Raw genomic sequence first — 24,527 nt, forward strand, 5'->3', positions numbered from 1 at the left:
GATATGCAACATTGGGCCTCTCTGTAATACTGTTAATAACTATTGATTGTGCACCCTCTTCCCATAGTTTTCCTTCCTTTCTTTGCTATCCTACATTTGCCTCTTAGGTAGCAGTAACGATTCTGTTAGTGGATCTGAGTTTCAGAGGCCTCCTGCAACTTTACTGCAGTCCTTACTTCTTCTATAAGCAAATTACAGGATTATAGAAACTGTGATGTTTGAGCTTGGCATATTGGTAAAGCAGGAACTTTAAAGGAGGAAAAACAGGACTCATGAAGAAAGACAGGTCACCATGACAACAGTGAAGGAATCAAAGCACAAACTTCTAGATGTTGTCTTTCTGTTAAAAGTTCATTGTTTATGATCTAATTTTCAAAGCAAATAATGTATTGCTTCTAAATGACTTCAAAAATTGTCTTGTCTTATCTTTCAGGTGCTTTTTTCCTAAGTTTGTGCAGGTCAGACTATTGAGGAAAAACTGTTCTGTGGTGAGGGATCTTTGAGGAGGGTCTGTCTGTCTGTGGAAGGTGCTTTTAGAGGAGATTGGGTTAGAGTAGATTCTGATAGATATCAGGAAAAGCTGTGGCATCTTATTGTTGTTTAATAATGTCATATACTGGAAGAAGATTAACGGTCAAAGCATCCTTCCATCTTCTCTTAAAAGTCTATCTACTTCCTATAATTGAAGAAAACACCACACTATAACTGTAGAGGATCTCTGTGGTTTTTTGGTTGCTTTTTTGTTTTTTAACATGAAAGCTTTTTCAGGTATTAGTCATGGTCTGAAGTATTAAACCATCAGTAGAGCCTGAGCCATTGTCTTTAACGCACAGTATTGTTGGCAGAGCTGGGTTTAGAAGTCAGGAGTTTCTTGCATGCTGGGGATCAGTCTACTTGGCATATTTTTACCCTTGTGATTACACAGTAAATAATTTAGACAGGATTTCATTTAGATACCATGGATATGATGTCTAAGACAAAGCTTTTTTTTTTTTTTTTTTTTTTTTTTTTTTTTTTCTTTAATGCGAGGCCAGGGAGACTAACAGGACAGCTTCTTATCCCTTTCTGGAACATGAGACTTTCAGTACCCTGGGTTGCCTGTTTTAGATGGATTAGGTAGTGTTAAGAATTGTGCTAACTCTTGTGTCTGTACCAAGATCTATAAATCTATACAGTTTTCTTTTTCTGTTAAGAAATAACTTAAGATTCTACCCTTGTGTCCTATTTTTAATTGCTTGCTTAGTTTGACAACCAGTTCTTCTGGTTCTTTTGATGTACCAGCAGTCAGTTGCACTCCCCTAGGAGCACTTGAGAAGAATTTTGGGTTTCATGCCAGGACGATTCATATTCAGACTGGAATGACTATTTATGAAAGCTGCCTGGCCAGAGACAATTTATTATGGTAGAAACAAGTTGAATTAATAGATGCCAGCAATAATAGGATAGTGATTGCATGTTTATGAACAGAGTATTTTAGTGAGCAAACACCAGCTGTGCATGACTAAGGATGGCACAAATCCAGTTGGGAGATTGCATGCTTATGCTGTCACTATGAGGCAAGCTCCCTAGTCAGCTTTCTTTTGACTCTGTTTCTTCCCAAGAAGATTTACTTTTTTCACTATAGGATGAAATGATTTTTGTGGTGTGAAGGACAGAGGAGCAAGAAGTAAAATTATATGGAACAAATTAGTATGTAAGTGTAAGCAAATGTTTTCTGCCTGGAGTAGTCAGAGCACATGATAAAAGGCAAGCATCAGTTTTAAGTATTCTAGCCCAATCCCATGTAAAGGGATTGGGTCAAGCAGACTAGGGCCAAAATTTTAACTACATCGAGGGTGATTTTTATTTTTAGGGAGTGGCCTTTGTTTTCTCAAGTAAACTCACTGGTTGCCGAGCAACATAATATTTTAAATATAAGACCATGCTATTGTACAGAGGAAGGCAGCCAGCCAGAAGAGGGAGCGCCAGTAGATGAGCAGAGCTTTTCCCCTGTGTGTTCCAGAAACCCTGCTGTATTGCATTTAACCTCCCACAGTGAAATAGCAAACACATTGTTCTGTAATGTAAATAAAATTGGAGAAAGTTAATGATTAGCTAAATGAAAAACACTTACTCAAACAATACCACAACCAGAATATCACAGTACACAATAAAACAAAACAAAAAAGGGAAAAAAACCACCTCTGGATATCTGCAAATTTTTTAGTATATATTTATTTATTTTATATGTATATATACACTTAAACGCACGCACACACACGAGTAAGAAGTTTCTTGCAAATACATAATGAGTTATAGTATGAAAATTATGCAACTGAGTCTTCATGTGAATTCACTGTTGTGATAAAACTATTGTTTTTTTAGTATTTCAAAACCTGTAAACAACACACACTAATTATTTTGAAGTTACTTAAAATCTCCCAACCTATTTTCTTCACATTCCAAGCTTTTTTCCCAAATGTTTGGCTCCTGTAATCAAACTATTTGTACACAAACTCATATTTGAATACTGCATTGAGAGGTGATTTTACAATTTATATACATTTGCCCAATTCTATAGAGCAGAAATTAGGATAATGGGGAGAAAAAGTGTTGGATAATCTGCATGTTGTTGAATAATGTAATCAATTACATTGATTACATTAGATCTAGCAAAATAGTTCTGCTTGTGACTATATATATAGACCTTGGAGATAGACTCTTAGTATTATATCTAACAGATCTAGAAAAAGACAACTTTGGTTTATGCAAACATAATTGTCAGAACTAATCAGCAATAGAGTTCTGTGGTTATTGTTTAGCTTGAGATTTTACTCAAATCGTACTGTAGGCCTAAACTTGCAATATGCTACCTGTGAAACTGCCATTAAAGTAATTTTGTTTACTTATCTTTACCTTCTTTTGATTTCCTACTTCCTTGTCCTCCTTTATGAGTTAGGCCATGTGCATAAATTTTTTAGGGTACATGAGCTTATGTGTATTTGTTTTAGTAGTCCTAAAATGGAGATTAAATGCATTTCCTCTTTACTGAAAGTACACAATTGTCTCATACCTAATTACAATATAAAAATAGGTTGGATGTGGGGAAGTGCTTCAGGAAAAGTGCCTTGAAAACAAAGCAGATACCATTCTGCATGTTGCTGTACTTTTGTGTATTATATCAATGTGTCCTGGAGCCTATTAATTTTAAAGTGTAGCTAAGGAATTTTTGTCTTATTCCAGTCAAGAACATGGAAGCATTTTTTTATGGGAAAATAAAATTGCTCTGTAGTGTTTGCTGTTGGATTTTTGATTGTATGTTTTTGATGGACGATTAGTCTGAAGTATATGCACTTAGAACTGTAAAAGTTTAAAAAGCTTCAGTTTATTCATAAATTTTGAGCAGATGCATCTCGTGTTAAGAAATGTTAAAGCAATTATATGTTTCATGCTAATGAAAAGCTTAAAAGAAAAAAATGTTGAGTGGTTTGATTTATGAAAGCCTGCTTTTGGTAGTTAGACAGAAGATGTGTTTGAAGGTGTGGTTGAGGGAAAGGACTTTTGGAAGCCAGTAGAAGTTTTTTTGCTAGATTTGCTGGATTTTTGCTAGTAGGGAAAAAAATCCATTTAGGAAGAAAAAAAACATATCCAGAACTTAGACAATGGGCTCCTTCAATATTTATGGTGTGAAGAAAAGCTTCTGACCTTTCCTGCCCTTCTCTGATTCAGCCTTCTTAATTATTAGGGTTTGATTTCTAGGCATCTTTACCTTTGTTAGAGAATTAGAAGACTTTTAACAGCTATAGATAGTAGATAGCATGACTACTTATTGATGCTAGTTTCTTTATGCTAGAAAGTGTAAATATGGCTGGAGATGTCAATTAGAATTGGTTAAGGTTATTTGGTAATGTTAACTCAGCTTATAGGTCAGACTAGCAAATGAGAGAATAAAGTTTTAAAAGACTAATTGTTTTTCAAGTGAAACATAAGTAAAAATCTTATGTTATACGTAGACTATTTTACTCTATACTTAGTTTGGGAAAAATAAGTCTTTACCATTTTTAGAAGTATTACATGTAGAATTAGTTACCTGCATCAGTGCCTTCAGTTATTGAAAGTTCACTGATGAAGTCGGAGAGTGATATGGAGAGCGGAACACGAATTTGGGATGCTCTGAGGGAATTTAGCGGTGAGGCAACTGGTAGAAATGTGGTTGTGTTTGGGGTTTTATTTTGTTTTTTTGCTAATTTAGTTTAAAAGTAGTACTTTATTGAATTTTTTTGAAAGGGATACATAATGTGCAAGCTAGCCAAACAAAGATGAATTACTGGTATCTGATTGTTTAGGGATCTGACTAGAAACTAGTGCAAAGTGTTGTAGGAAAAAATGCCAGAGAAATTCTGTAGCTGGCAGGAAGTTAGAAGATCTTCATATGAAGAAAAAATGATTTTTAGATCAGCAGAAGAATGAGTATTTAAAACGAGTGTGATTTTCTGGGACAGATGGTGACAAAATTGAAATTACACTTTTTTGGCTTTAATCCAGTTTGCAACCAGCCACTTAAATAGTGCATAGCTGACAGAGTTGGAGAATTAGGGATTAAAAGAGGGTTATTCATGTGTTAGTGTGTCAAAAGAGGAATCCAGAACCTAACCTGATTTTTTAACTTGCCTTTGTCCTATATGTAGCTGCTTGCAATTTGGGATTAGCTCTAATTCTATAACATTAGAAGGGTAAATTGAGAGTCACTGGCTGTGGATTAACAACAGCTTTGAAGAGCTGGCATCTTCAGAAAGCTGGAATTTCTAGCTTTGAAATGATCTGTAACTGAGGAATATTGGGAGTGCTTCTAATATATGGAATCCTTCACTGTTTAGAGCACTTACAGCTCATTCGCCTGTGTCTTCATCCCATTCAGGCTAAATACCAGGAAATTCTGGTGGCTTGCAGAGTTCACTTCAAAGTAAAATATCATGGAATGAAGTTTAATATGGATAGATATACTTTATCAAATACAGGAGAAAAAATAACTGAAAAGAGGTGCAAAAATGAAATTAATGCTGTCTAAGGGTCTCTGGATGATTAGCTGTAAGGCAGACTATGTTGATTAACAGCTATTTCTAGCAGCTCTTCGTGAGCTGATTTTCCACCCCCACCCCCGACTGTTAGGTCTTTTGTCAGGCCTTATCCTCAATAAAGCATTTGGCAACTTGGAAGAAGTCACCAAATATCGCCAGATTCTCCACTGAACACGGAATTTTGTGTGGAGAGCTCACCTGTGTGATAACATGAATTGAACTGATTGCGTTTAGTTAACAAATGAAAAATGAAGTTGATTTCATAGTTAATATTGCCTGAAAGATTATTATTATTTTTTATTTTTTTTAAAGCAAACTATATAAAGAGGATCAAAGCAAATGAACAACTCTTAAGGGTCTGGTAAAATAGTTTACAGCTGGAGAGACATGGATCACTTTGTCATTAGCATCTGTACATGGAGTGTGTATAGTGAAACTCACCTGCTTAAGAGAATGAACATAATAGCAATTGAATTACTTTGAGTCTGCCTACAAAAAAGCAAAGGAGAAGAACTACTGCATTTTTACAGTTCTACCATATGCCAGTATATGAGAGGAACTGTGTCTAATATAGCTTTCAGCAACTTTATTTTAGAATTTTGTTTCCCAAGGCATGTATCACATCAAAATTCAGAGCTTGAAAACAAGGTTGTCTATGCCTGTAACTGTACACTACACAAAAGGAAGCTCTAAGATTCTCATCTTTCAGTGATATATGGAAGAGTATCTTCTTTACCTGTTGATATAGCGTTTGGCCTTCTTATAAATACAGAATTTGTACCTGGTGATGGCAAATATGGTTGTTTCCATTTCTTAGTGTAGATAAGGGAAGTTCCAAAATTGCAATGAGAGCATTAGGAAATTTGTACTGGGTGAGAATTGCAGTGATTTTATAGATGTACCTTGTGAGAATATTCTTCAGAAGTCTTTAAAGAGAGGGCTGTGAGGCAAATTAATATCTTATCGGGAGACTAATGACAATGAAACAAAAGGGACAAAGTAGTCAATAAGGTAAAAGCAGAAGATGAAGAAAAGAGGTGCTGTAGTTCTTCGTTTTTGTTTTTGTTTTTGTTTTTTTTGTTTTTTGTTTTTTTTTGGAGCCTCGGGATCCCAAATCCGGAATGAAACCATGAAAGCTGGCACCACAACTGCAGAAAGAACAAATCCAGCAGCATTTATCTGGTGCTAGATATCGTTTAACTAAAAAGGAAGAGAGCCTTAAAAGCATTGCACATATGTGAACATATGTCAGTATTTAAATATACTTTTTACTGAATATGCCAAAAGATGATATTTATGTTTTCACATGTCCAAGATATATTTATTTCTAATTTTGTGCTCTCTCTGACTGATGTAATATTGGTAGGGATACTACCATAAAAGAAGAGCTCTATAATTCTGGATGTGTTAGTTTAAGAAAAAAAAATTTTAAGGAGCTTGCCATATGTCCAGTGACTTAGAAATACACAATTAGATTATATGAGAATGGTTATTTCATCAGTTATCAAAATCTTTAAACTGTTCAGAACTTGCAGTTAAATAGCAAAAAATACATGTCTCTAGAAAGTATTTTTAAAGTGTAGTAAACTCAAAGCTTGATTCAAGCTTTCTTCCAGAACTGGGCAGGTGGAAGGAAATGGACAAATGTGAACTTGAGAACAACTGTTAGGAACTTGATTATTGTTGTGGCAGCTGGACAGACTGAATGTCATTTGTTGAAAGACAACAGTATTTTTACAAGGAAGAAGTGTAGCCATAAGAAGAAAATAGTGGAGTTTTATCTACCTGAATTCTTTTCCTGCAGAATGGAGAGGGTGACTGTAGCAGTGTTATTTACTGCGCCCTGAAAAAAAACCTTAGGAACAGGGGGACTTTGACTTGCTTGGGTGTGCTTTTGAGTGCTGCATTTTTGTGTGCCTAACCTTTGTATTACTTACTGAAGAAAAATCTGATTCAGCTTTGGCATGGGATGCATGTGCATATGAAGATAATGTCAGAGGACATATGTCCTAGAGCGCTTTTTTTTTTTCTTAGTTGCCGCCTTGGCCTTGCCTGTGACCCCCTGTAATCTGTTCTTTCTGCCCAGATTTTTTTTCTTTGCCTTGCATGATTTTTTTTTTCCTTTGGATTTATTTTCATACAACAGTATTTTGAAAGATGATCAGCTGATCTATCTGAGGTTTGTTATATGGGTGAAAATACAATAGTCAATAAAATTTAATTTTAAAAAATCTTTGAAAATTGTAACTTATATCTGGATTAAGCTCCGGTCAGCATGAGAAATATCCTTGGTTGATAGTTCTGATTACTAGTTTCATAAAGTAGCATCCAGGTGTATGCAAGAGATTTCTTCTCTTGGCCATTAGAAGCATTGTGTAAATACTGAAAGAGATGATTTGGACAGAGCCTGTCTTCAGACTCCTTGGTAGGTGCCGTAATGCTCTGCCATGATAATTAAACTTGAGTAAAGAGTTATTACTAGTATTCCAGAGATACTTACATACTGCAAAGAAGGGGATAGTTGGCAGAAACAATACCCCAAACTCCTACTTATGGGGCCAGCGCTATCTGTATAAGCTGCTGCTTTTAGAAAACATGAACTATTTTTACAAAACATGTTGAATAGCTTGGCGAAGAAAAACCTATCTTAGGCTTCTTTAGTCATGATTTAAAGCCAATGATTTAAAGAAGAGTTTCCAAAAGACTTTATTCCTATACGCTTGTGGAAAGCACCATGCACAAGGGAATGCTTGTGCTTTCATTAATGTAAGTTTTAGAAACTGGAAAATCTGTGATTCCCCCCCCCCCCACCCCATTTGGAGACTCTCATTTTACCAAACTATATCCAAGAACAGAAAGCAGTGTGTCTCAGAACAGACATCGTATACGTGCTCTTGAGAAAGTGTGTAGATTCTTTTTTGAAAGCTATGTCAAGTTTATTGTGTTAGCCCGAAAGAAAGATCAGCTTTGCTATTTGAAACAGTAGTTGAATTTGCAAAACCCTCCTAGGTAATCGAGGGATATTTTTCTCCAGTGTGTTTGCTTATTCTTTGTCTCAGGAAATTTGGTACACTTGTAGACACATCTGATATTAGCACTCCTGCTGAATTCCAGTAATATGTAACCTCTGGTGGTGAAGACCTGGCAGTGTTCAGGAGGTCATGAACTCGATCTAATTGATTTAGATCATCCTAAATCTTCAGTTCTTTTAGGCTAAAGATGGAATTGTAGAGAGCTGTAAGGTCGTCATAGTTAGTCAGTAGATATTCATGATGCTCGTGTGCATGTATGGGGGGGGGATGGGATAACCCTCAGAAAGCTGTGGTAGAAAGAATGTCAGTCAGGTTGAAAACAGTGAGTAGGTTTTTCTGCAAATATTTACTTTCATTTCAGAAGTAATTAGGTAGCACAGCCCTTAGATGTTGTTTTGATGGGTTCGATTAGCTGCTAACACAGATAAAAGGACTGAGTCATGAATCTTTATAATCTGTTAAAATACACATTTTGTCAAAGAACAAAGAAGCTCCAATACTGTTGTTGATGTCTTTCAAATCTGAAATAAAAATGGGGCTTTCCAACCTCTCTTAAATTGCAGCTTTCATACATTAGGCAAGCAGTAGAATAATTTGTCAGAGTAACTTCTGAACTTTTTTGTAATGGCTTTCTCAAGATGTTATAAAGAAACAAATATTAAAAAATCTAAATTAAATCATCCATGTGGTTATGTATGCTTTGCTCTCTGTTTAATAAAAAGAGAAAAAGGTATATTGAATCACTAAACTCATATTTGGTTGATTTTTGTAGTAACACTTTTTTTTTAAAGTACATACTGCATTTTTCATTTACTATAATACATTTTTTACTTTTCAGCTGTAAAACTTCAGATGCATTTGGCTTGTATGCTGTAAATTCGACATGTTAAATTGCTTAGCTGCTAAGGGTATCTCCTCAGTTCACTGTCAACAGTATTTAAAAAAAAAAAAAAAACCCAACCCCCAACAACAACAACAAAGGGATCTCCTCTCAAGAAAACAAATCCAAAAAATCCTCCAAACCCAAATTATTATAAGTAAATTTTATTTATTTTAAATAAATTTATTTTATTTGTTAGTAAAAAGGATCAGACTTGCTTCTCAGGTGTCTGGGCTTGTATGCAGTAGTTTCCTTATGTTAACTGTAATTCATTCTATTGTATTTACATTAAAAATATTTTCTTAATTCAGGTTTGTTAAGAGGTAGTAGCCTGAATATCTGTGTTTTTAATGCAGGTGAATTTCTGCTTTAAAAAAAAGGCCAAAAATACTTCTCAAACTGATTGTGATGCAACAGAATATACTTTATATTTAAAAATCCCATTCAGGGGTAGAGACACTGTAGACTTGCAGGAAAGGCCTCTTTACACTCCTCTAACCACAAATCTGGTAATTATCATTGAGCTTTTATCTTTGTCTCCATCTTCCCCATCAAAAGCTGTAATAATAAATGCCTTAATGTGATATCAAATTACTAAAGCTTAATTCAAAAAATAATCTTTGAAATGTGAACAGTGAAAGTCTTGCTCAGCATTGTTGGAAAAGCTCCCATTGCCTTAGTAGGCTTTGAAACAAGCCCTTTAAACATACTTGCTTGCAATTTTGCGAAATGTTGAATACAGTCAGCTTTTAATACTGGAGAAAGTAGACGTTCAGCCCTTTAAAGAGCTGGCTCTTTGCTACTTAGTTTGCAAAACTTGGTAGAGTGTCTTGCCATGTGTGTGGGAAAAATACTTAGTTTCGGTGAAATATGTATGTATATACACTTTAAAAAAGCATATAGAAATGAATCTTTTAAGTCTGGAGTGCATCGCTGAAACAAATTCTGTTTGAAATTTGTCTAATGTACAATATGTGGTTGAATAATCCCATATTTTTAGCATTCTTTTGTGTAAATACATGTGGATAAAATGTTATGTGTGCTTAATTGACTTTATATACTTGTATTTTAATATCTTCAAATATCTGCAAGAGTCGACTCTGGGCACTTAAGTGATAAAGATAAAACTACGTAAAGATTAAAAAACAAGATAAAAATACATTTTTATGTTTTCACACATCTGTGTACAGTCTGCTAACAAACATAATGTATATGCTGGTTTATTACAAATAAATTTGATACCTTTTAAAACATATTAGCATATTTCTACATAAGTGCAGAGTAGAAAGAAAAATTGCTTATGTTTGTCAATATAAAATCTTTGTTCTGGATTGTAAATAAGAATATGCAAGTGAGAATTCTGCATATTGAGAATCTAGATTTTGCCAAGACGTCTATTGGCTCAAACTTGTAGGGACGTTGTTATATTTCAAGCTTCAATAGCAGTTTAGAGAGAGAGAGAGCAGTGATAACCTATGTTTAAAATCAAGATCATATTTTTATCTTTGCAAGCAGCTTTGAAACTTTGCTTAACTAATAATTTTTAAGGTAAGAAAGACTTTTTGACAAATACCTTTTTTGGTCCTTACACAGACAAAAGAAGTTGGCCTGCTTGATGCAGACATATACGGGCCTTCAATTCCGAAGATGATGAACTTGAAAGGAAACCCAGAATTAACACCAAGTAAGTGCGAAGTGATTTTTGTTGTTGTTTTCTTTGTGCAGGGATGAGCGTTGACCACTCTCTGCTAATTCTTTGGTGTGACACAGAAGAGATACAAATAGAAGATGAAGACTTAGTGTAACCATTTTTTATTTTATTAATGAGGTTGTTTTCAAAGCTGATTTTTCCAGCTAAAAGCATATTCGGGATCTTGTTGTTTAATCTGGTCCACAGACTTTGGGAGTTTCATAGTTTATTACTAAAAGCTCTGGAAAAGGTGACCAGGGAAGGAAAATTACTATCGGTGGGTTTTTATTTACCACAGGATCCTACTATAACAGATCTCAAAAAAAAAAAAAAAAAAAAATCACTTATCAAGGAAATAAAAGAAGGATCATTACAGTAGCTTGTATAAAATGTCATGGAACTGCTTGTCTTCGATCTCTTTTTGTTCAGTCAAATATTTCAGGCCCCTTAATTCAATTTTATTTGAAGTTGTGTGTTGAGGAATACAGTGGCGATGACTTCACTAAGGGAAAGAAAAGCCAATAGACAAAACTTCCTGCTAGGAAGTTTTCTGATTTAGGACACAGCGTGTTTGGGTAGGAGAGCCTAGAGAATATGATACGGAAATAAGGAAGACATAAGTAGAAAGGGTTGCATCAAGGCTGTTTTACTTTTCAGAAATTTAGCTTGCACCTTGGCCAACCAGGAGTGAAATGAATTACAGCCCTATCCCTCTATAGTGTTTATGCAACAATTGGTGTAAGGGTGTGTGTGTGTGTGTGTGTGTGTGTGTGTGTGTATTTATTTATTTTCCCCTCCCAGCCTGAGGTGATAGGATTTTTTTTTTTAATGCTTTGTTTTGCACATCCTGGGATAAAGTGTGTGTAATTATAAAAACTAAACATGGAACCACAGACAAAAACAGTCCCACACTATTATACTTTGCCTACACATGAAAAAAAAATTAAAACCACCAGGATCATACTGAAGAAATGACAAACTGATGATACTTGTTGGCAAAGAGGGAATGAGAACATGTGCCAGTTCAAACAGGACAAAAATGGGCTTCAGCAAGACAAGGACAGGGAACTATAAATGCCCATTAATGTTTCTTGGCTGGAGGCCGTGGCTAAGTAAAAGGGAAATGGTATATTCCTTACACTTTCATTAATGTCATATTTGTGTAGCTGTTGTTTTAAAACATCCATTTATAACCAGTGTTTATTTGTTCGTGTTTATGGATGTTGTAGTGGCTGTTATTCTGTATATTCTCTCTTAGTATAAAACATGCAGAGTAAAACAGTGCCAATATCTTTTAAGGGTTACTTACATGACAAATGTCTCCCTCATGCTACTACTGTTTACTCTGCATAAAGAAAAAGTTATGTATTTCTACTTACAATTTGCACTGCGTGTGCACAAGAACTACTATGCTTGTACAGACAACTGTCAAATTTCTGTGTCAAACTGTCAAACTTTCCATGTTTAAGTACTTGGCTTACAACTAAAGAATTTATTTAGATTAATTTATCAGAGTGCTTATCTTACTGTGTTTCTGCTCTATTGTTTGAAGATAAAGGCTAATTCTGTGATGTAAAAATAACTGAACCCTCTTGTGTATTATCAGTAGAGTTTGATTTCCTAATACAAATTAAAGTATCCTTATGTTCTCTTGCACTCTGGGCCCTATTGAGAGTATGTGTCATACAGGCTCTGTATTGTCCTGTGACAGGTTTTGTTGCTATGAATTTTATATTTGAAATGCATTATGTAATATAAGTACCAGAGCAACTATGTTATGATGTCCTCCATATTTGTCCTCTTCTTCTCATCTGACATAGCTAATATATTATTCACAGGTGGTAGTTCACTTCCTTCTTTACAAAGAAGATCTTGTAAAAATTTGTGCTTCTATTTTTTTCTTTTTTTTCTCCTCTTGCTGCCTGAAAAATTGATTAGGTAGTTTTGGGCTTCTCATAAATTTTGCCGTATACTTGATCAACCCATATCAGATTTTAATTGATGTGATGAGATATAAATAAGGAGCAAGTTGCCAGACTATTTGATGTTGTCATACCAAGTAATTTGCTAGCAATGCAAGACCTTAAGAGAGATATATATATATATGTATGTATACACACCTCAGTCAAATATTAGGACAGCTCAGTTTTAATTGTATGTAAATTTCAGTAACTATAGATATTCTTGTATATAGAGCTGAGAATTATCTCTATGCTTCTGTGTCAGTGTGTTTTGCTTTGTGTGAAAAATACAGAATTCAATAATATTATGGAAAGAAATTGGAGGATCTCCTTGAACTGAAATTGGTACTGTTGACTTGTAAGATAAGCACCACATTTTGATTGCTAAAATGTATTTTTCTACCTCCATGTGGAATGTAAGAGAAAATATTATCAGGATTTAAAAACACAATATTTTTTACTGTCACTGATGGATTTGCATACTTCAAAGGCTTAACACATTACACAAGTCTATTGCGAAATTGATGTAACAATTTAATATGAAGGATAACAGTATAGAATCTGCATTTCTGCAGGAATTATTTACTTCTGTGTTCACTTTAATTCTTTAGTTGATGAAACTGTAAAGTAACAACAACAGTGTTGGCAAATTAGCTGACATGAAGATGATTTGGTTATGAAAATAAGAATTTGGAGGACTTGGGAAGCTTTAACTGAACTTTGAGGGCTCTTATTTTAATGAGTGACAATAGGATAAGCTTGCAAGGTTATCAGATCAATGATAGGTTAGCTTCTCTTTAATTGAGCAACATTGTATGTAAGTATATATGAACATTTAATTTGGGTATAATGGGGCTTTAGCCATACTTTCCAATTTTGATATCACTTTTTCAAGAATAAAACATAAAGAAAAATCTAAACAAACATTGTTTCAAACAGTAATTGAGCAAAACCAGACATTTCTCCATTAAAGATGTGCATTATCAATTTATGTATAGCAATTCTTAAGTTGATACAAAATTTTTTTTTAATAGCATAGCAGTTAAAAACCCTGTTTAAAGTCTGTTGCTGTCTTCAGTATGAGGCCTGTATCTGAGGATGATGAATAATGTCATTCTTTGTTACTGAATCCTTACAGTAATCCTAAGAGGTACTGAGTGTTCTTACACACATAGATTTCTATGTTTTTCCTCATGTGTAGCAGTGGAAAAAGGGATTAGGGATGCTTGGCACCACACAAGATAAATCTATGCAGCAGTTATCACATTTCAATAGAGACTGTTATAGTTATGCTATAATTTAAGTCTTCCAAATGAATTAGGAGTTCGTAGGGAGAGGAGAGTCTGTATAAATGGAAAATACTTTATTAATTGGATTTTGCAAATTTTAGTAAAGGAAAGTCTGCTAACATTTAGTAGAGTATCAGTCAAAATACTGTAAATGGTCATGAAAACATTAGTTAAAGATTCACAACTGAATTGAATTAGATATTGGATGATCACCTAATTATGGAATAAATATTAATACTACCTACAATATATACAGAACTATGACACAAATAACAAAAGCATTTCTTCTACTCCTTCCCCAAATAATTTATTTAAATGCTGTTTTCTGGCTTAGTGAACTGCATTTTTTTTTTTTTTTTAATTCATCATTTAAACTAGTTGGCTGTGAGTAAAACCTATTATATTGCCAAAAGGGTATTAGAGAATCACCTTTTTGCCAGATAAACATAACATTTCTTCACTTAATTAAATTATTATGAAGGCATCAATAGACCTTTTCCTCTTTGATATTTGAACGCTCTTTTAATATTTTGGAGCTTTGTTGCCATTTTGTGATGTCCTAAGTGTCCTTTTTATTTCTAAGTAAAACAGTAAATTCAAAAGATCACCAGCAGACCTTTGTTTTTGAAATCTGAAATTACAAAATTTCTGAGAGAAAACTAGCGGTAGTTTTGTCTTGGTCCCACAGAATCACAGAATGGTTGGGGTTGGGAATGACCTCTGGAGATCATCTGGTCCAAGCCCCCTGCTCAAGCACGATCACCTAGAGCAGGTTGCCCAGGACTGTGTCCAGTCGGGTTTTGAGTATCTCCAAGGATGGAGACTGCGCAGCCTATCTGGGCAACCCCTTTCAGTGTTCAACTATGCTCACAGTAAATAAAGCGCATGTTTTTCAGTTTTGGGTTTGTTTTTTTTCTCCCTCTCTTAGGTTCAGATGGAATTTCCTGCGTTCCAGTTTGTGCCTATTGCCTCTTGTCATGTGTCTAGGCACCACTAAGAAGAGTCTGGCTCTTTCTTCTTTACGCCCCATGCATTGAATACTTACACACATTGATAGGATCCGCCCTGAGCCTTTTCTTCTCCAGGCTAAACTGTCCCAGCTCTCTCAGCCTCTCCTCATATGACAGGATGCTCCAGTCCCTTAATCATTTTAGTGGCGCTTTGCTGGACTTGCTCCAGTATGTCCACGTCTCTCCTGTATTGGGGAGCCTAGAACTGGACCTAGCACTCCAGATGTGTCTCACCAGTGCTGAGGAGAGGGGAAGGATCACCTCCCTTGACCTACTGGTGATGCTTCCTTATGCAGCCCAGTATATTATTGGCTGCTTTCCCTGTGGGCACATTGCTGGCCCATGTTCAACTTGTCCATCAGGACTCCCAGGTCCTTTCGTGCAAAGCTGCTTTCCAGATGATCAGCCCCCAGCCTCACTGGGCAATTAGTTCTTTTGCTATTAGGTAGGACTGGTGATATCATATCTGCAAAACAATTCTGTTAATGAAGAATCTTTCTTACAGAGCTATGTTGCCTCTGCAGGCTATCGGGAGGAAAAAATGGTGCAAACTTACTCTAGTAAAGGTATTGTGTGGCTGACTAGGTGTGAGAAGCAAATCTGTTGGAAAAAGCTGGCTTTTTTTTTTTTTTTTTTTAAATGCAGTCATTTCTTAAAGTGAATTGTATTGTGAGAATTGAGTAATGTTTGATTCTTATTGGTAGTTTGCTTTGGTGTAGGTATTTGTGATGGCTTCATGGTTAGATTAACACTGTTAGTACAGGGTGTAATGGAAACTCAGCCTTCCTTGTGTGGAGCTCTTTGAGTTTACAATACAAATTACTGTACCTTTGGGGCAATCCTGTAAATAAATTTATAGCACAGTGTGAAATCAAACTTGAAGTCTCAATTAGTCTGTCACTTGCCATAGAATATTCTGGCCTTTTGGCATAAGCAGTTAGAATGATGACTGGATTTTTAAAATTTGTAACTCTCTGATTAATGTTTTAGTGACAGCATCCCTCACCCTCTGACATAAGTTGGTGTCTGTGTTTCATTCTGGCATGCCCTGGAGACCTGCTGCAGTCCTCTATGCTATTTGCTTTTATTCTTTTTCTTTCCCCTATTCTGCTCATCTACTGTTTCTTTTCTTTCCTTCTGTGTCATTGTGTGTGGAATTTAGTTGCCTTTGCATAGGAAACTAGTACTGTTTTAAACACCCTGGAGGTATGATGACTGGCCTCTAGCTGCTTCTTCAGAAAGTATGGTTCTTCCATATGTCCTCTTGTCAGATCTGCTAGCCCTGTACAGATCTTGCTCCCTAGTGTGTCCAGAGTGGCATGAGACATTTGTGTTTAGGCAAGTGAAGTCCACCCTCTATTATGTTACTTCTTTTCCCTTCCCATCCTATGTTTTCTTTTTCCACAATTTAGGATCTTTATTTTCTGTATACCTGCTGAAGTCACATAGCTCTTTTTTTTTTTTCTTCTTGTTTTTCATTTTGGTTGTTGGAAATCTTCGTGTTCAGCCCTGTATAGTCTGAAACCTTTGTATCTTTGACTGGAACCTGAATTGTTCTGCTATGGAATGGTGGCTTTTATGAGTAAAATAGACAGCAAATAAGTTCCTTATACTTCTTCAAAGTAACAACCATATAAGAATTACTGTTTACTGTGGTTAACAGAAGGTGCTGTATAAATTGGAATCCTAATTGAGATTATGAGAGAATCTTCTGCAGTCACTGCAGCATGAAACTGTACACAACTTAAAACCAGTTGATACAAAAATTTATGAGATTTTACAAGTGACCAGACTGGAAATCTGTTTCAGCTTGTCTATACGTATGGCACATTAACTGAGTTTGTCTCAGATAATCTTGTTTAATGTACTGGAATCCACAGAATATTCTGCACTGTGTCATTCCTGACTGGCATGGTGACTATGTGTTTTGTTGTGCCATACGTCTTCAGTGCTTCAGCAGTGAGACATCACTGAGATGTGAGGAGGTGGAAAATTAATTTGTCATAAAAACCTCGGCTGATGATGAGCTGTACAAAGAGCAGCAGAACCTTTAGCTTTTGTATAAACTATGAAGAAGTAGCAGCCTGTTAAAATTTTGGTAAATGTTTGCAGAGAAGCTACTATGTGGTTTTTATTTAAATAAAATAATGTGGAAGACAGAGCAATACTTACAATTATGAGCTGTTCAGAAGTATTATTTGAAATCTATGGCCACTTTTAATGTTTAGATGTGACATGTTAAAATGCTATTCAGAGACTTACATGTTACAAGCAGTATGTAGTGCAACTTTCTGCAGCCTTTTCTGTGTATATGGTTTCTGCTTAGGGTTTTTTTGTTGTTGTTTTGTAATTCTTTCAGATATATTTGGGAATTTCAAGGAGAAATACACAACTTCAGCAATGCACCTGAAGTGTTTAGATCTCCTAGATATTTGCCAGTTGTGCTTAGGCATGCTTTCTAACACTGGAGATGTTACAAGTGGAGTCACGGCTCTGTTAGAGCATCAGCCCTTGGAGTAACTCAGCACAGGCCTCCTAATCCACGGGATTCTTGAATGACCTGGAACAAGCTACACTGTCTTTGTGTCGTGATTCCCTCATCTACAGAATGAGATAACACTTCCCTTACCTCAGTATCATACTGTAAGGTAAACATTCATTTTGGGTGCTTGTATATACTGACTGTTAAAGAAATGGGGTCTGTATAAGTATTAGAATTAAGAAACAGGAAGTAGATGCACTCAAAACATTGCCCTTATGTTGCAGTGGATCTGTGCTGGCACTTTCTTTTGCTTTGTAATTTCTTGGGAAACATTTGGAAATTTTTGTACAAAGGTCATTTGGATTTTTTTAACTGCAGAAACATACTATTATTCTTCCTTTTGATAGATTTGAATACTGATGTCACATCTTAAAGGTGACTTGAAAGCACTATCTTTCTGCTCGAGCTCCACTTATATGTACAGCCAGCCTTGAGAAAAAATGTGTTCAATTTTGTGCTGGGAGTTGAGGCAGTAACAGGAACACAACTATACTCTTGAAGTGAATCTTTGATAATTCTGTGTTGAAAAGGTGATTTCACTGCTGTAATTTTCCTAGACTCCCATGTTCAAGCAGTGTCAACAGTAGTCTTTAAAAGCATACGTATGCTGGTGTATGTTTGGTGTCCACCAAACTATATTACATTAAACTCCTAACCTTCAGGTTTTATAAAGCTTTTTAAATTGCCGATATTGCTATCTTACCTTTTGTATGCCATTTCTAGCCCCACACTTACCTTCAGTGGACCAGGGGATCTATAGAGAACCACTCTCCTCTTACTTATGTATATCACTGAGAACTACCTCCACAAGACACTCTAAATGAATGATGCAAATTGTGTGGCTTTTGGCCGTATGAAATTTCTTATTTGTTGGGCTAGGAAGGTTGCATTTCATGCAGCGTTTGTTGACTGGAGCAGCATTATGAAGTTTAGCTAAATGACCTTATAGTGCTCTACAAATGGGGGGAGGAAGGAAAGGTCGCTCATGCTTTTCTGCTCTGTTTGAAGTCACCAGTTTGGCTGTTTTCCTGCCACATTTCAGACCAGTGTAAGTGCAGACTCCACTCTTCTTCTAAGCTCATTTTTAGCAGACAAGTTTTAACTCTTCTCTAGAAGTTTCTTCTGATTAATGCGTGCTCTGTAGCCAAGGAATATAGGTTACAACATCCTGAGTGATGCCCTTCAGCCTGCTCTGCCTCCCTGCATACCTTACTTGGGTAAGATAAACTCCAGAAGACTACACAGGACTTTGAGACTTACTAAATTTGTATTTCTCCCCCCCCCCCCTTTTTTTTTAATAACTTGAAGGACAATCACAGGCAGAAAGATTGCAGAAGAGACTTTTTTTTTTTTTTTTTTCCTTGTACCAAAGTAGTGGAATAAGATAGAACTTTAATTCTCTGGCACTACTAGTTTAATGCTTTCCTCACATCCTCTGAAGGAGGGAGTGCTGTACAGATCTTTTTTCAGCTACTTGCATGAAGGACTTTGCCTGTTATATGTGTTTGGGAGTATACCTTTGCAGAAATAGGTTTCTGTCACTCTTGGAAAACCCTTTTTCTGGTGAACCTGGAAGGGCGGAAGAGTGATAGCAAAACTAAAATAGAGGCTCAAAGATGAATTAAAAAAAAAAAAATCAATGAAGTGATGAATGTGCTATAAGAATCTAAAGATTCTGTAGGATTACACTGCCTATGTTAAGCTTTTGGAAGCTGGTTAACTCAGGCTGAGCAAAGTTCTTGATCTGTTGTGCCATCTGTTATAGTTTTCCTGATCAGTTTAAGAAGAGACATGACTTAATTTTGGCAGCTGGATGGACAGACAGGCAACTTTCTTTATCAAAAGTTTTGCAGACAAACCTTGAGTAAAAAAACGAGATATCCTTCTAGGAAGGCTGAGACCTTCCAAGATAGCTGCAAGTTCTGAAAATACCCTAGTGTAAGAAAAATCTTTATCAAGGAGGAAAAACTTTTTGCAGATTCTCATCCCATATTTAGATTTTTTTGCCTCTGAAATGTTTAAATATTTGTAGCTTGGAGGCTTGAAAACTGAGCAGTTCCTCTGCATCAGTGTTCACTCAATCAGTGAGTTCAAGTCTATTCAAAATGGATTTGCTAGGGTGTTGTATGATCAGTTACATACACATTTAACTAATCATTATAAGCTACACTTGCTATTCTTAAACAGTATGATTCCCTTTAATAGAGGTGTAGCATAACATCATAATCTTCTGGAATGATGGTCTCTACCTACCTGATTAGAGAAGACTCAGTCTAAGCCTTTGCTTGCTCAAATGCCTCAATCACCTCTTCTGAAGAATAAGCCAAGAGTTGAAATGTCCCCTCCTATGTAGTTTGTAGCTCAGTAAATACTTTTGGTGCAGCACTAATCTATGATCACCATTGGCTATACAAGGCTTTTTAAAAGGAAAGAAGAGAGTAACTTGGACAATGACCTCAGGATAAACTGTAAGTCTTAACTTTGGGCGGGGGGAGGAACCCCACAACCCCCACATATATTATGAAATGCGGAATATATCTCCTAATTACTTTGTCATTCTTCTTCACCTGAGTAACCATTGAGTCTTCAGACTAGTCCTGAAACATTTTTAATCAGCAGTCTGCTGTGCTGCTATAATGAACTTGCATTTGGCTGACTTTTCCAGTACCCTGCTTCTATCCTGCTGGAAAAGGCGTTGTATTGATATTTCATTGGTGTTCTATTGATCTTAATTTTGTTCCTTCAGGGAAAACACAGCACCTTATAAATAGGGCCATCAAGCTTACTGAAAAGTTGAAAGCAGGGTTGTTTTTCTGGAGTGATCTGTTAGCACCCGTGGTATAGTATTACTGTGTCTGTTTTGATTTTAAGAGATCTGATTTTATTGTGTGTTTTGAGAGGGGGTTCTGAATCTGTATGTTAGGCATCTGAACAACAGCAAGGGAAGCGTTAACAGAAAATAGAGATGTTACTGAGATCTCTTAAAGCTAAATCTTCTTTACATGTTATGTTTTAGAAAATCTTCACAAGGTCCAGGGTGAATGCCTGTTGCTTTTGATGATGCAAGGGTGATTACCAGACCCCACTTGAGCACTTCAGGTTTGAGATAGTCTTAAGAATGCCCTTTAACAGTAGGCAAACAGTGGGGTGCTTTGCAGTATTTTGTATTACTTTGAAAATGTACGAAACATTGCAGCCAGAATACACAACAGGTTGTGAATTGTTCTTGTACCCTTGTGTAAATTTGATTAAATCTTGCTGCTCTGGCAGTTTATGCTCCTTGTTGTAAAAGAAAGAAAATAAAATCCGATTTTCATAAAGTGAATCTGTGCTGCTGAGAAATAAACAAAGCACACATTTTAACAGCAGAGTCTATGCCCATTTGGTTACTCCCTAGGTCAGTATTCAGGTATTTATAGCAACTCTCCTCTTACCCACTGGGGTGAATGAGGGGGAGATCTATGAAGGTATGTCTCTTCTGTGAGATTAGTCCATCTACCTGGGTTCTACACAGAAGAAACTGTCCATGCAGGTAGTGGATATTCAGATGTCAGTCTCTGGATACTTGATTGCCACACTTTAGATGACCTGAATTGAACTGAGAAGTTGCATTATATTTTGGTGAACTTTCTCAGACTTTCTGCATCTTTTCCGTTCTTCTTTTCCTCCACTTCCTGGTCCTCAGATGCTGAGCAGTCAGCATTGGCCTCCACTTTTTTCTGTCTGTTGTTTTTCCTTATAATTGTTCCTATTTCATGGTAAAGGTGAAGCAATCCTTAATGTTGCAATGAGGTGTGCCATTGCAGGTATATATATTTTTAAACCCTCTCACAAGTAAATGTGCAGTCATTTTTTCTTAAGACTGCCAACACTGTAAGTTGTGCTGATGCATATGTTGCTTAGAAGGATGCCAAAGCAGCTTCTAGAGATGGCTCTAGGCTGCTGAAGTTCAAATGTCATCAGCCTCTTCATTACAAAAGCATCTTAATGCAGGGGAAACACGTAAGACTGCTTCCTAGAAATGTGATCAGATAACAGATTAATTTTTTTTTGTGAAATAATGCCACCAAAACCAAGCAGTGAGTAAAAGCTGAAAAGAGCTGCACAAGTGGAGAAGAGATGTCTTTGACTAGTTCAGTGACTCAGTCCAAACCCATCGCTTTTCCAGCAACAGTTTCATACTCTTTCCTGAACACAATAAAACATGCAAGTGATTTGTTTGGTTTTCTATTTGTCCTTTTTGAGTTGTAAACCAAAACATTGAGCAGAAAATCTGCATCCAGTTTATTTTCAGACATATTTCTGCAAAATTACATGGCTTGAATGCTTATTTATTGATTACTTGAAAACTTTCATCTGTATTTTTGAGCTGTTTTAATTTGAGTGCTCCAGTGTTATTTTGTATGAATTTGGAGTTCAGCTTTTAATGTACTGTTATATTCACATTACTTTTATTGTGTGTGTGTGTGTATGTACTTTATATGCACCAAAGGTTTTTGTTAAAATATGTATTGTGATTTATTTTTTGTTTATTGCTTAAAGTATCTGTTCTGTGTTCTGCCGGTGCCTGGTCTTACAGTGAACCAACCAGTTACATTCAAGAAGACTCCTTTCGTTCTCTTTTTGTGTGTGAGCCATTCTGAGATAAGGTGTGGACTTAGATCATGGAGGCTGCCAAGAGAAAGGGGTTCGGGCTGTTTTTCAGTGAAAGCACTCATGGTTTTTTTGTTTACTCCCTGTTTGCTGCCCCCCCCCCCCCCCCAGCAGAACAATTACAGAATTTCCCCCCTTTTTTCCTGACACTGGGAAGTGTAGCAGTATGGAGCATGACAAGAAAATTACCTTTGCAATGTCAAAAAAAGCTGCTTTTGTTCCTATGGAAATTTTGGAAGTCCTGCAGACTTCCTGCAGTCTAAAGAAATCAAAGGCTTCTAACCCAGAGTTGCTGACAGCATGTTGCTTAGTGGTGACTTTATTTGGTCTCTCTCCTGTGGGGTTCCAAAGCAGACTTAATAGAGAAGCATTCCCCAAAACACTGGTGTTTTAAAGAAAATGAACTTCTGATTCTTGAGATTACCGAATAGCATAGTTTAAAAAAAAAAGACATAGCATTGTGAAAATTTGTGACTTTGTTCTGGTGTAAATGACTCAGCATTTATGAAAATATTGCAGCAGTACAAGGCTACCAATAGGGGATTTATGCCTCGCTGCATGAGGATTTCATATAAACAGCTGAAGTCTGGGTTTTGGCAGCCCAAAGTGACATTGAGTTATGGGCAAATACACTGTTATGCTGGCAAGAGTTGAGTAGTACCAGAAAATGTTGCAATTTAAGAAAAAATGGGACTAGGATCTCAGACAGAATAGATATACATTTTGGCAGAGGGGCAAGACTGCTCTTAAATTTTGTCTAAGCTTATTCTTTCATTAAAACAAAAACCTTGTTTGCTTCCGTTTTAGAAAATCTAATGAGGCCTCTTAAGAACTACGGCATCGCATGGTGAGCATATCTTTTAATATAAATCTAACTTCTTTAGAGATGTACTTGATATCATGTTGGAAAGCTAAGTTTTTGCTTTACTGTTTCAGTATGTCTATGGGTTTTTTGATAGAAGAGACTGCTCCAGTTGTATGGAGGGGGCTCATGGTAATGTCTGCTGTTGAGAAATTGCTGAGACAGGTAAGGAGTTACTTGAAATGTTGTTTGCACAATAGACAAATCACTTACATTCACAATTGTATTTCAGACTGAACAGTTATTAAAAAATGCACTGGGTGATATATGAATGTTCATAATACTGTTTCATAGAGTGGTGGGGAACATTTTTGTGTTTTGGTCTTATGCATGGGCTTGTATTGTTGATAGGCTTCTGAACATGTCTGTGCACTAAGGATTTATTTTCTTGATGTTGTCAGTCACTTAATAGAAAGGTTTTCACTGGAGAACCAAATGGCACAAAGCTCCCTGTGGAAGCTTGATAGGAATCATGGACATAAGTGCTATTTGCAGTCTTGCTTGGTTATGGAAGTTTCATGATTTAGGCAAACTACGAAGGATATGCATTAAAAAAAATCCCTGGAGGCTATCTCAAATGAATTTATAAGATTAATGGTTTGGTACTGATACAATGTTTTCAGTGGTCCATATTCAGCAGCAGTTCCTTTGACCTGCAGGTTTCCTGGCCTCGGAGCATGATTTCCTTGGCCATTGGAACTGATGATTGTAAGGCAAATTAAAACATTCTGGGTTATTCTTTTCACTTCATTTTCTGTGCATTGTAAGTATTTATTATGACTTACAAATATGACTTCCACTTAACTTCTGTTGCCTTATAACCATTCTGAGGATGAGAGAATTTAATCTTAACTTGAGGTGAGAGGGAAAGTTGATACTTTTTACACTTCAGTAGGCCCCTCAGAGCTGTTCTAGTTGTTCTATGCATTTGATGAGTGAAACACCCCAGTCTGCATTTCTTCTCATTCTTTTTATGGCTTTTTTATTGTAATTGTAAAAAATTGTGGTATTTTGAAATCACTTAAGCGTTTCAATGTAGCTATGCATATCTAGAGCCATATTGCCTTATGTGCTTGTTTACTCACCAGGACTAAGAATGCTTTGATGGTGTTTGACATATGACAGCTACATGAAAAATATTAGATACTGTCTCTGCGTAGTGCAGATAGATTGTTAGTTAATAAATTTCCTGGCATGTGGAAGCAGGGTGGCTTTTTTATTTCTTGATGGAATTTATTTTCCTCTTATTATGGGTAGATCTGTGAAGTGCTAATGAGACAAACAGCTGAAAGAAATGCATTAAGGTGGCATGTTTAGACTTTGAAGTGGCCCAAATTGTTCATGGCTGGCATCTCTTCCAGGGATTTGATGGAGATCACTAGGTTTCTATATGTCTTCTGTAAATGCCTCCAAATCCTATGCTCCCTTAATGACTGAAAGGAAGGCCAGGAAGGCCCCCCACCCCAGCCTGTTTCCATCCTAGTTCTACTCAGTTCTCCTCTGTTTCTAGCACAGACTTTAGAATAGTGGCAAATGCTGCCCTACTCAGAA

The 24,527-nt window shown here is 36.2% G+C and overlaps 1 protein-coding gene across 4 annotated transcripts in view; it reads left to right on the forward strand.

The window, feature by feature from the left end:
- NUBPL (NUBP iron-sulfur cluster assembly factor, mitochondrial) overlaps positions 1–24,527 on the forward strand; it is a 139,212-nt gene that overhangs the window by 27,796 nt on the left and 86,889 nt on the right. For all 4 annotated transcript variants that reach the window (XM_067296713.1, XM_067296710.1, XM_067296709.1 and 1 more), the window contains 3 exons: positions 10,563–10,653; positions 22,922–22,961; positions 23,051–23,141. In XM_067296713.1, the coding sequence (XP_067152814.1) occupies positions 10,563–10,653; positions 22,922–22,961; positions 23,051–23,141 (222 nt within the window). The remainder of the gene's footprint in view (positions 1–10,562; positions 10,654–22,921; positions 22,962–23,050; positions 23,142–24,527) is intronic.

Source organism: Apteryx mantelli, chromosome 4, assembly GCF_036417845.1.
Source record: "Apteryx mantelli isolate bAptMan1 chromosome 4, bAptMan1.hap1, whole genome shotgun sequence".
Classification (NCBI taxonomy): domain Eukaryota; kingdom Metazoa; phylum Chordata; class Aves; order Apterygiformes; family Apterygidae; genus Apteryx; species Apteryx mantelli.